At 58.9% G+C, this 11740-nt stretch overlaps 1 protein-coding gene across 1 annotated transcript; it reads left to right on the forward strand.

Moving 5' to 3' along the window:
- The first annotated feature begins 1452 nt into the window (after positions 1-1452).
- HCRTR1 (hypocretin receptor 1) lies at positions 1453-9390 on the forward strand. The gene is made up of 7 exons (XM_044236350.1): positions 1453-1657; positions 1854-2032; positions 3346-3589; positions 4051-4166; positions 5662-5894; positions 6985-7106; positions 8719-9390. Exons 1-7 carry the CDS (start codon positions 1453-1455, stop codon positions 8907-8909), a joined length of 1290 nt encoding a protein of 429 aa, XP_044092285.1. The 3' UTR covers positions 8910-9390.
- The last annotated feature ends 2350 nt before the right edge of the window (positions 9391-11740 follow it).

Genomic DNA, 11740 nt, shown 5'->3' on the forward strand with positions numbered 1-11740 from the left:
CTCCCCGCGGCGCGCAGCCCGGCTGAGCCCGCGCCCGGCCAGAGCCGGCGTTGGAGCGGCAGCTCGCGCCCAGCCAAGCGAGCCCAGGCAGCGCGGCCTTGGGAGGGGGCTGCCCCGGACCCCTCCCCCGGCCCGGGCCCCTGAAGCCCGGCCTTCGGGACAGGGAGGCGGAGTCCCCGGAGCAAGGTCCGGGGACCAGCAGCCGAGGACGCCGGGGTCCTGGAGCCAACAGGTGCGGGGTTTGGGGGATTCCCCCAGGCCCGGGGTGGGCGTTCCAAAGGACCCTCGGCGGGGCATAACCTGGGTGCTGGAAGGCAGGGTTCCCTGGAGGCTCTGCCCTCCTCCAGGCAGGTTTCTGCAGAACCTCTAGCGCCCTCGTTCCTCCACCTTTCCCCGCAGCCACCCCCAACCCCGACACAGTCCCCGAGGTGCAGGGAGGTCCCGCTGAGGGTCTGGGTCCGTCGGCACTTGGAGGGGGTATGAAGGAGGCCCCTCGACCTCCCCCAGTGGTCTCCAGGGACCGGCAACCCTCCTACACACGTCCGGGGTCGTCCCTGCCTAGCCGCGGGAAGGAGGGGTCTGAGCGAGCGATGAGGGGCGGGGAGGGAGGCCCGATTTATGAATGGAGAAAGCGGCCTGCGCGCCAGCCCAGCGACCCCTGGCGGCCGTCGGGGAACATCGCGGCCGCGGGGATTCAAGCGGGGAAGATCTGGGGGTCTGAGCGGCCTGGTCGCTGGGCTGGGGGCTCTCCTCTCTTGCGGGGAGGTCGTCAGTTCCTTCCTGCACCTCTGCAGCCAGTGTGTGTTCTACCGGGGAGGGTCCAGGTCTGGAGGGCGGTGCCTGGGTCTCTAACGCTTCCCTTGACCATTTTTTCAACCAAAAATCCAGGCCTGTGAACTGACTCAGGAGAGAACATTGGCAATGGGGATGGCTTCCAGTCACAAATCCATGGTATTTCGTGGATTCAGACAGACCTGGCATAGTAGCTTTGTGGCTTTAAGCAAAGGGCTCCTGGTAACGGGAGCCGGCCCTGAAGCCGGTTTCCCTTGCCAGCGTCTGGGTATGTATTAGTGCTCATTACATCTCACTGCGGCTCTGTGGGGTAGGTACAGTTATTACTCCTTTGGAAAGATGGGGAAACTGAGCTGAAAGGGGAGATGTAAGGCATCCAAGAGCACCTAGCATGGAACTGAGATGTAAGCCACATCTGTCTTTCTCCATTGATTTTGGGCTCACCATAACCGACGCACTATGAGAACAGAGGGAGCTTACCTGCAAAGTGCCTGGCACACTCCTAGTGTTCTTTCTTCCTTCTTCCCCTCCTTCTTTCAGGAGGCTTGGGGCTGGGACCCCAGAGACCTGTGTGCAAGAAAAGTGGGCTGAAACCTGGTCTGGGCTCCCCACGCCCTGCCGGGCCCAGGATGCCCCTAGCCATCAGCAGCTCCTGAACTCATGGAGCCCTCGGCCACCCCAGGGGCCCAGACTGGGACCCCCACTGGCGGCGGGGACCCATCACCATCCCTGGTGCCTCCTGACTATGAAGACGAGTTCCTGCGCTACCTGTGGCGTGATTATCTCTACCCAAAGCAGTATGAGTGGGTCCTCATCGCTGCCTACGTGGCTGTGTTCCTTGTGGCCCTGGTGGGCAACACGCTGGGTAGGTGTTTAGGTCCCCGCGGCGCTGCAGACTTCCCCTGGGCACTGGCAGGGGTCCTGGGCCTGGCTTCTCTCTCTCTCCCTCCCCAACTCCCCTTGGCTTGGCAGTGTGGGGGCTGGGTAGCACGGCTCTGCACACACACACACACACACACCCCGCCTCACGTCCCCCTCCTCTTCCTACCCCTGCCCTGCAGTCTGCCTGGCTGTCTGGAGGAACCACCACATGAGGACAGTCACCAACTACTTCATCGTCAACCTGTCTCTGGCTGATGTGCTTGTGACAGCCATCTGCCTCCCGGCTAGCCTGCTGGTAGACATCACTGAGTCCTGGCTCTTCGGTCATGCCCTCTGCAAGGTCATCCCCTATCTACAGGTGAGCTCCACTCAGGCGCCGTCTGTCACCCCTCTGTCATCCCAAGTACAAAAAAACCATGGCCTTGCATAGACCTCAGCGACCCTTGGACTTGCCTTTCAGACAGGATGCGGTGGCTCAGTTCCTCTGCCGTGTCGTCCTCTCCTGTCATCAGGGCCCGGCCACAAGGCCTGACACTTGGAGACACAGGCCCGGCCCACACACTCATATAGAGTGTGCCCACCTGGTCACACCCGCAGACCCACACGCACATAGCCACTGGACACACGTGCAGTCACCTCCACTCACCAGGAGAGGGGCACAAGCCCACGGTGACAGGCACAGATGCGTGCTAGGCCTGCTCCCTGGTTCCCAGGGGGCTGGTGTGAGGAGACTACCCCCGGCCAGGGCCTTCCATCCCCCCAGCGGCAGGGATCAGGTTGTGCAGATGTGGTGGGGGTTGGGGGAAGAGACCTAGCCAGAGGCCAAGATGCACCCCAGAGGGCAGGGTTCCCTCCCAGAGGCAGCCTCCACCTCCACTTCTGTTCCTAGGCTCATATCTGCCTCCCTCAGGGAGGCTCTTTCCTCACAGCCCCGGGGAAGGGAAGGCATCCCGGGGCAAAGAGAAATGCCTCTTGGATTTTTTTTTTTTAAGATTTTACTTATTTATTTGAAAGACAGATATCATAGGTAGGCAGAGAGGCAGGCAGAGAGAGAGAGGAGGAAGCAGGCTCCCCGCTGAGCAGAGAGCCCAATGCAGGGCTCGATCCCAGGTCCCTGGGATCATGATCTGAGCCGAAGGCAGAGGCTTTAACCCACTGAGACACCCAGGTGCCCCGCCTCTTGGATTTTTAAGATTTTCCACTCAACAGATTAATGCTACAAACACTGACAATAAAGACAGGGTGGGGAGGAAATGCACCTTAGGCAAATTATTTAACCTTCCTGTGCCTCAGTGTCCTCCTCTGTAACGTGGGGTGAGAGTACGCACCATGGGGTTGTGAGGATAATGAGAACAGTGCCTGGCACGTAGTAGGTCCCATTAAGTTACTATTCATGGTAGGGAAGCATCCACTATGGGCCAGGTCTTGACCTAGACATTTCCCACCCGTGATTTCATGGATTCTCGCAAGAATCCTGAAGGTGGAGGACATGTTCCCATTCCTCAGACGAGCCTCCGAGAAGGTGAGTGATTTGCCCAAAGCTCCAGAAGCCGTGAGCAGTGCAGTGCAGTCAGGATGGACGCCTGGCGTTTCGGGACACCATGCCCCATTACCCACCCCATGTCTGTGGGTGGCCTCCAAGGGGGCTGACGCTGTGTGCCCATGGGGCAGGCCGTGTCTGTGTCAGTGGCAGTGCTGACTCTCAGCTTCATCGCCCTGGACCGCTGGTACGCCATCTGCCACCCGCTGCTGTTCAAGAGTACTGCGAGACGCGCCCGTGGCTCCATCCTGGGGATCTGGGCTGTGTCCTTGGCCATGATGGTACCCCAGGCTGCCGTCATGGAATGCAGCAGCGTGCTGCCTGAGCTAGCCAACCGCACCCGGCTCTTCTCCGTCTGTGATGAACACTGGGAAGGTAATGGTGGGGGCCTCGAGCAGGAGGCCCTGGAGTGGGCGCCTCCTGGACATGTACCCCTAGGACAGGCATCTGTCAGTATGCTTATGGGGCGGGCGCTCCCAGGGTGGAGTGTTTTCTCCCAAAAGGACACCCTCGAGCTGGCTTCTATAAGGTTACCCTCCCAGGGCGGGTGACCCCTTGATGGACGCCATCCAGCAGGCATCTAGCAAGGACACCTCCAAAGCGGGTATCTCCTCTAGTCTAGACACCTGTGAGGGCTCCCTCCAGGATGGACACCCACCAGCTGGGCAACTGCAGGGTCAGAGAGACCCTCTCTGTCGTGGTGTCTCTAAGAGGCCCAGCTGCTTGCTTTGACTGTATGACTCCAGATGGGGCAGGGGGGGCTTTGCTAAGTGGAACAGGCTGGAGGACCCCAGAAGGGGAGCGTCTCTTGCCCTTGTGTCTCTTGACCCCTACAGATGACCTCTACCCCAAGATCTACCACAGTTGCTTCTTCATTGTCACTTACCTGGCCCCACTGGGCCTCATGGCCATGGCCTATTTCCAGATCTTCCGCAAGCTCTGGGGCCGCCAGGTGAGACCCACTCTGGTGTCCCCGTCTGGGCTGGTGGGGAGGAAAGGGGTCCTGGTCTGAGGGAACAGAAAGAATCTGCCATCCCGGTTGCCACCAGAGAGAGGCAAGGCCCAAGGACAGGTCAAAGTCAAGGCCAAAGCACTGGGGCCGACCCTGCAACCGAATGTTAACTGACACCGGCTTCAGCGTCTAAAATCTCATCATCGTTCTGAGCCCGTAGCTGCCCTTCCTTGTACCCGGTACTTCCAGCTAGTCTTGCCTCCTCTCAACCCTCGAATATTGTCCCCAACTGAATGTATGAGAGAACGGAGTCCCAGAGAGGCAAAGCCTCTTCTCCCAAACCCCTCAGCCAGCCAGGGGAAGAGCAGTGGCATTCTAATGCCCACGTTGGCCCCACAACAACATTATCTCTGCGTTTTTGCCAAATTCGGCACTTTGCTCCCAACGTCTTCACAACAACCTAAGCACAGAAGCAGTAGAACCTCCATTGCCAATGCTGACGAAGGGCGGCCAACTTGCCACAGCTGATGGGTGGCAGAAGCTTTCCAGTTCCGGGGCCTGCCTGCTGGCCTCTGTTACAAACCCACCAACAGCAGGTTTTGGGGGACGGGGGGGGGGTCATTGTGAGGGGAGGGGAGTGCTCAGAGGTTCTGGGTACCAGGGGGCTAACTTCTGGGTCCTGTGCCTGGGCAAGGAGAGGATGCAGACCAGAAGGTGACCAGCCTGCAGTCCACCAGCACCTGCCCTCTGCCCTATAGCTCCCCAGTCCCGATGGCAAGAGTCACTATCCTCCTCTAATAGATGAGAAAACCAAGGCTCGGGGCAGGAGAGTGGGTTGAGTGAGCTCACACCGGTCATGAGCCGCTCAGCTGGCCCTAGCCCCTAATTTTCCTCAACTGTAGCCCTGTGCCCCTCTTTTGGGGGGTGATTCATGTGTCCAAAGGTGTGAGAGGCTTCAAGGATATCTATGGCTGCTCCTGAAATCTGGACCCCTCCCAGGTTTCTGGGCTGTGACGGAGGCAGGGACTGTGCTCTGAGACTCCGGTCATTCCGTGCCACTCACCTGCTCGCTCCTTGCCCAGGCCTTTCCAGGGTCAGGCACAGGTGAGGTGGGGGGCACAACTCACCCCACCACCCCTCCCCCCACGACAGGAAGCGATGGCCTAAGGAGGATGGAGGGGTAGCTCGGGAGAATGTTCTAGAGTCTCCTGCCTCTCTGAGGTTTGGTTCTTTCATCAGTAACGAGGGCCAGGAAGCCCTTCCCCGAAGGCACACTGTGGGGCGTTCACAGTGAGCTCCTGAGAGATTCAAGTTCACGGGGTCCCCTCCGCCCCGAGTGTCGGTCTTCATCGTGAATATTAGGTTTCTTCCCTTGGCCCACTTCCAGCCTGCCCCAGGGTCCCCCCTCAACCCCGAGCGGCCCCCCACAGAGGAGAACGGCGCTCCTGAGGAGCCCCACCCACCGCGGCTCTCCCTTTCTCTCTGTGCTGGCCAGATCCCCGGCACCACATCGGCCCTGGTGAGGAACTGGAAGCGGCCCTCAGACCAGTCGGACGACCCGGGGCAGGGCCTGAGCGCAGAGTCCCCGCCCCGGGCCCGGGCCCGGGCTTTCCTGGCTGAGATGAAGCAGATGCGGGCGCGGAGGAAGACGGCCAAGATGCTGATGGTGGTGCTGCTGGTCTTTGCCCTCTGCTACCTGCCCATCAGCGTCCTCAATGTCCTCAAGAGGTGAGAGCGTGAGGGGACAGCTGCTTGGGGGCAAGAAGGGCCTTAGTCCACTTTGTGGCCTTGGAGGCAGGTTCCCTTCTCGGAGCCTCCCAGCCTCAATTTCTTGCCGGCAAACTGTGAATAATGCCAGCCAGCCAGCCGTGGCCTGCCTGCGAGGGGATTATGAAAATTCCTCCATTTCTTCTCTCAGCCATCAGCTCCCGGTGGGGGTGGGGGGCAGGGAGCAGGGAGCACAGTGACCACGTGCACAAGACAAAGTCTCTGCCTTCTTGGAGGCGACATCTAGTGGGGCAGAGAAATAAGTCTCCACCATACGGGCAGGGAGGGATACCGCGATGAAGACAAAATAGGGAAAGAACACGGAGAGTGAAGGTGACGAGTTAGTGGGGTTTTGTGTGTTTATTTTTTCATCTTTTTTTTTAGATACAAGGGTTAAAAAAAAGGGCTCATCTGAGGAAGTGACATTTGGCAGGGACTTGAAGGAAGGGGGGAAACCAAGGGACCAGGCCAGCGGGTGTCTGGAGGAAAGCACTGGAAGCGGAGGGAACACGGGGTTCAGCAAGTGAGGGGCTGCGGGGCACAGGAGAGAGCAGCGGGCTGTCTGTCAAGAGCCAATCTCAGTGTGAGTTTGTGCTTGGCCATTTCCTGGATTACTTCCTGTGATCTCGGGCATGTCACTGCTTCTGGGCAGCTCCCTAACTGAACAATGGATGATGTCTTGCTTGACTCCTCATGTCGCTGCAAGGGTGGGTGAGGAAGTGGGTGGGGGTCCCAGGGGATCTGAGAGCTGGTGAATGAGCAGATGGACGCTGGTCCCTGCCCTGACAGCCACCCTGGTTACACTCTCTGTGCTCAAGACCTCAGACCTAAAGGCCCCGGAAAGGGCCACCTGGTGGGACAGAAGGGGCAGTGGGAACTCTTCTACTCGATAGCCGCTAGGGAGCTGTGTAAACTTGGTCAACTCACTTCCCCTTTCTGAGCCTTAGGCTTTTCTTTGTTTTAGATAAGGACAGTGACTCCCACCCAACAAAAATGGGAACACGTGCACACATTTCTACCCCGTTTCTGACTGTCCTCCCCCTGGTCCTAGGGTGTTCGGGATGTTCCGCCAAGCCAGCGACCGAGAAGCCGTCTATGCCTGCTTCACCTTCTCCCACTGGCTGGTATATGCCAACAGCGCTGCCAACCCCATCATCTACAACTTCCTCAGTGGTGAGCGGGCTGGAGAGGCAGGAGGATGGGTGGGGAGGGGTGCGGCAGTCTTCGGGACAACAGTCTGCACACCCCCAAGCCAGGCTGAATAAAGGGATGGCGGGAGGGGATGTCTCTGCTCCCGCCTGGGGATCTTGAGCTGGCTCTGGGAACTCCTATTTGGGAGAGATCTGGCCCTGATCAGGAGCCCTGGTCTAAGTGGGAGACAGGCCACACCAGAACCTCTAGTCAGCCCTGTCTGGCCAACACAGGCTCTGGGGGAGCCAGGCTTATGGGAAGAGGGCCCGGGAGCTCCCGCCCGAGAGGATGACTGTATAACCAAGTCATTTGGGTATGGGAGGATCACCAGCAGAGGCAGCCCAGGGCCAGGGAGGGCTTCCCCATGCCCAGCTAGACATGAACTGGCAGAGCCGCCTGAATGTGGGGGGCTGTCTCTGGATCCATCTGTCTCCAATACCAGCCTTCTTGCTCCCCTGTCTGGAAGTCCAGGCATCCCCAGTCCCCTAGCCCCAACCCAGGCCGCTCCCCCCTGCTGTCCCACTGTGTGCACCTCCTGCCCCAACAGGCTCCGGGTGGACCCACCTGGGCTTAGCAGAAGTGTGGCTTACGAGGCCTCTGGCTGCAGAACTAGGCCTAACAAGCTGTCCAGATGCCTATTCAAGCCTGGGAACAATGATCTTTGGGAAAAGGCTGAAGGAGGGGCTGGGGGTCCATATCCTAACCCTCACTGAGACTAAAGAATTAGTCCCCGAAGGCTAGCAGGCGGTCTCCAGCTCAGGGGGAACAGAAGATGTAAGGGCTGCCGCAAAGGCGGCAACCAGACTTCCTGCCAGGCATTCCTGTCTTATGTTCGTTTACTGAGCACCTACTGTGTGCCTGGCCCTCTGCTGGGGCCCGAGGGAGGCTTGCTGGTGGACGAAGTGTGGTCAAGGAGTTTTCTGCTCCAGACACCATCTGTTTCCTTGGTGTCCTTTGGCTGACCGACCTGGCTGTGGTAGTCCCTTCTTCCCTACTCTGTTGTCCCCTTCAAGAGAAGGGCTCCGAAATGAGAACTGGGCCTGACTTTTGGCTGGGGGACCTTGAGCAAGTCGATGCACCTCTATGCGTCTCACCTATGAAGTAAGGATAAAGGATGCCAGCCTCTCGGGGTGCTGGGGGAAGCAGGGGAGGAGCGGTGCGTGGGGCAAAGCGGAGGTGCCCCTCACAGGGCCTCATGCAGGCTGCTGCTGTCCTTCCCATCACTGTGGGGCACGGGTGGGGATAGCCTAGCCATAGCCATGGGTCCGAGCCCCTCCCCCTCCCCACCAAGGAGGGCAGAGGTGTCCCCAGGCCCCGGAACCAGACACCACGTTCTGAGCCAGGCTCAGAGCCAGAGTGCAGTCAAGGAATCAGATGAAAATTGCATTTCTCCTTGGGAACTGCTCCGGGGCCTCTGTTCTCACTCTCCCTGGCAATGCCAAGGTCGCCTTTGGGGCTTTCTTCGTCCCAGCTCTCCCCTGCCCTCCCGCCCCCTCACAGGCAGCTTGGCTGGAGCTGCGTGGGTGTTCCTGGGCCCAAGGTCCTTCCTGCTTCATCCATCTCCTTATGGCTGTGTCTTTTGTCTCCAACCAAGGCAAATTCCGGGAGCAGTTTAAGGCCGCCTTCTCCAGCTGCCTGCCTGGCCTGGGTCTCTGCGACTCTCCGAAGGCCCCCAGCCCCCGCTCCTCTGCCAGCCACAAGTCCTTGTCCTTGCACAGCCGGTACTCCGTCTCCAAAGTCCCCGAGCATGTGGTGCTCACCAGTGTCACCACGGTGCTGCCCTGAGAGATGGTCGCCCTGGTGGCTCCCGAGGGGGAGGTGGTATGAGCTGCTTCCTGCCTGGGCTGCTCCCCTGACTCCTTGTGGAGACTGCTGGATGCAATGCGAGGCCAGGGCTCCAGACCTGGTTTTCTGCCTGTTTAACTCTGGGCAAGTGACTTCCCTTCTCTGAGCCCTGTCTCCTAAGCAGGATTGATGGGAGGATTAAGCATGCTCGAGAAAGCGGAAAGCTCGTTGTAGATTGTGAAGTGTTGTGGACGGGATTATCCTATTCCTCCCACATGGCTGTGCCCCACAGTCTCATCCATCCCTATCATCCTTCCGCAGCTCGGCCTTCCTCCCAAAGATCTCTCTCCCACCCAATTACAGGCCTTCCCTGGAGTCTGTTGTAAGGGTCCTGGCGGGCAGTGCCATCTGGCCCAGCGGCTCCAGCGGAAAGCCCAGCTGCTCTGAGGCCCACGTGAATGAATCGGGGTCCAGGCTTTCCCTGGTAGGAACACAGCCCCATCCTGGCCACGTGCCGTGTGCACCGCAGACTGGACCCCCTCGGCTTTCTGGTGTGCTAGAACACTCTCCGTGTGGCCATTTGGCATGGAGGCCAGCAGCCTGAAGCAATTGTAATTAAAAGCCTGGCACTGAATGTTCCTTTTCCTTGTCATTGCACAAAATCTGTGCTGCTGAGGTGAGGAGAGAGATGACGGGGAAGCTTGGGGTAGGAGAAGACCAGGCAGCACTGGAATGCTATGATCTGCTGACCACCGCCCACCCCTCCCAACACCCTGGATCCCAGATGGGTTCTGAGCCCGGATTCAGAGCACATGCATTACTGCCTCCTGCAGGACCTGGGTCCTGGACACAACTGTCTGCTGTGACAGTTCTGGTCCCAGTGGCCTACGGGAGGTAAGGGAGATGTGGGGGCAGACAGCGGGGTTAACAGACTGATTTACTATTATCTTCACCTTCTTGGAAGTCAGGCTTGCATTTATTTTCTATGAACTCACAGGATAAAAAGAGCCCCAAACGTGCTCCATCTGCCACCAAGATGATTAGAGGGCTGCCAGAGGCCCTGCCCCTCGTTGCCAGGGCGGGAAGTGGAGTGTGGGCTTGAGGAGGGTTCCGCTGACGGGCGGGAGACATCTGGCAGGGGCCAGCTCATCTGTGCGTGCCCCCTGGCTCTGCTTGATTTGATGAATGGAGCTCCAGGCTCCCTCTGACCTCCCCCACCAAAAAAATGGGGCAAAACCATGGTCCTGCCAGGGCCCCGGCCCAGAGATGCTTAAGCGCCCCTCCTCTTAGGCATCACACTTCTCCTAGAGCAGGTGGAAGGTATGGCCTAAGGATGTTGTCCACTCTCTGGGCGACTCTCCAACCCAGTGCTTGTGGCCATTTCCACGGATTCCCGGGTGCTGCCCGGTGGGACAGGCCACCCTGCTCCTTCCTCGCTCCTGTTGGCCTTGCGATCCCAAGCTGTGGGCCAAGTTTCATGTAGCCAGGCTTGGAGGTGCACTGTGCAGACTGGTGTGTGACGGCAGGCTCCCAAGCTTGGAACCAACCATACCCATGAGGACCAACGCAGGTCTGGGGCTAAGGAGCCCGGGCTGAGCACGAGGCTGAGACTGTGATTGGTGACATTCTAGAGACATTGCTGTCGACACCTGGCTCGGTGGGAGCGAAGGACAGAAGCGTCCTGTAACGGCTTCATTCTACTCTGGCTGAATCCAGTCCAACGGTGGGCTCAAGGCCTCCACTTGGGGAGGTTCAGATGAACTGGAGAAAATTCAGAGGACGAGGATGCCAAGGTGAGCGATGCTCAGGGAAGAGTTGCAGAAGCACCGGGAGCCAGCCAGCCCGGGGAAGGGAGTTCCCAGGGAACAGGGTAGTTCTAGGTGTCTAGAGTTGGGACTGGCAGGAAGGGGAGAGAGAGCTTCTGGGTGGCCCAAGAGGGAAAACCCTAGTCCAGGGGTGGTTTTCAAGGTGGCAGGATTTGGAATCTCATCAGGAAGAAGTGTCTGCTGGTCAGAGGAAGCCTGCTTCCTGGAAGGGCACTGAGCTGTCTGTCCCTGGAGGCTGGTAGGCAGAGGCAGGCCTGACCATGGGGCAACAGAGAGGATTCTAGCCCCGGGTGGAGTCTGGCCTCCGGAACTGGGTTCCCCCTGGGCTGGTGCCAGCATTCTAGCATGTTGGCAGCCCAGGGGACAAAAGGGCTGAGCTGGCTGAGCCCGACATGCCTGCAGGGCCTCACTGAGCTGCTTCCACCCACCACCTGCTGGGCCCAGAGCTTTCTTCTCTTCATCCCCAAGAGGAAAAGAATTAGCACACCAGTGCCCATGATCAGGTCCCTGCCCCCAACAAACCAGAATGTCTGGTGTCTTGGCTTTTGATTGAAATTCTGTCAGATCACTGTAGACATTTGGTGTAGACCGATTATCACGCTGATCTCAAGACCCAGCAGCTAGCAAGGACAGATGTCTGTGCTTAATAAAAATGGGGGAAAGTTATGACTTAATAAATGCAGTTTGTCTGGAAGATCAAACTAGGGCTTGAGATAATAAAAAGGCCATGCTGTGAAGTCTGCGGTGGTGCCTGTGGCCCAGCGCGCAGTCCTAGTACAGCGACAGTCCTAGAATGGTGACAAAACACACGAACCGGGCCAGCCCCTGCACTGGAGCTCCACCCGGTAAATGGGACCGGCCCCACGTGGGCCATGTCCCCATGAGACGCTCCTTCCCACACCGTGCGGTGTGCAGTGTGCACTTCGATGCTCGCCGAATGGATGCGCACGCGCAAATCCCGCAGACGAACCCACAGCTAGGAAGGTGGGATGGGACGCATGGGAC

This window comes from Neovison vison, chromosome 2, assembly GCF_020171115.1.
Source record: "Neovison vison isolate M4711 chromosome 2, ASM_NN_V1, whole genome shotgun sequence".
Classification (NCBI taxonomy): Eukaryota; Metazoa; Chordata; class Mammalia; order Carnivora; family Mustelidae; genus Neogale; species Neogale vison.

Bases quoted from the DNA above. Each gene is read 5' to 3' on its own strand.
- HCRTR1 (XM_044236350.1), top strand. From the start codon at position 1,453: ATGGAGCCCTCGGCCACCCCAGGGGCCCAGACTGGGACCCCCACTGGC. The intron at 2,033-3,345 runs GTGAGCTCCACT...CCCATGGGGCAG, and splicing joins AGGTCATCCCCTATCTACAG to GCCGTGTCTGTGTCAGTGGC. The intron at 7,107-8,718 runs GTGAGCGGGCTG...TCTCCAACCAAG, and splicing joins CATCTACAACTTCCTCAGTG to GCAAATTCCGGGAGCAGTTT.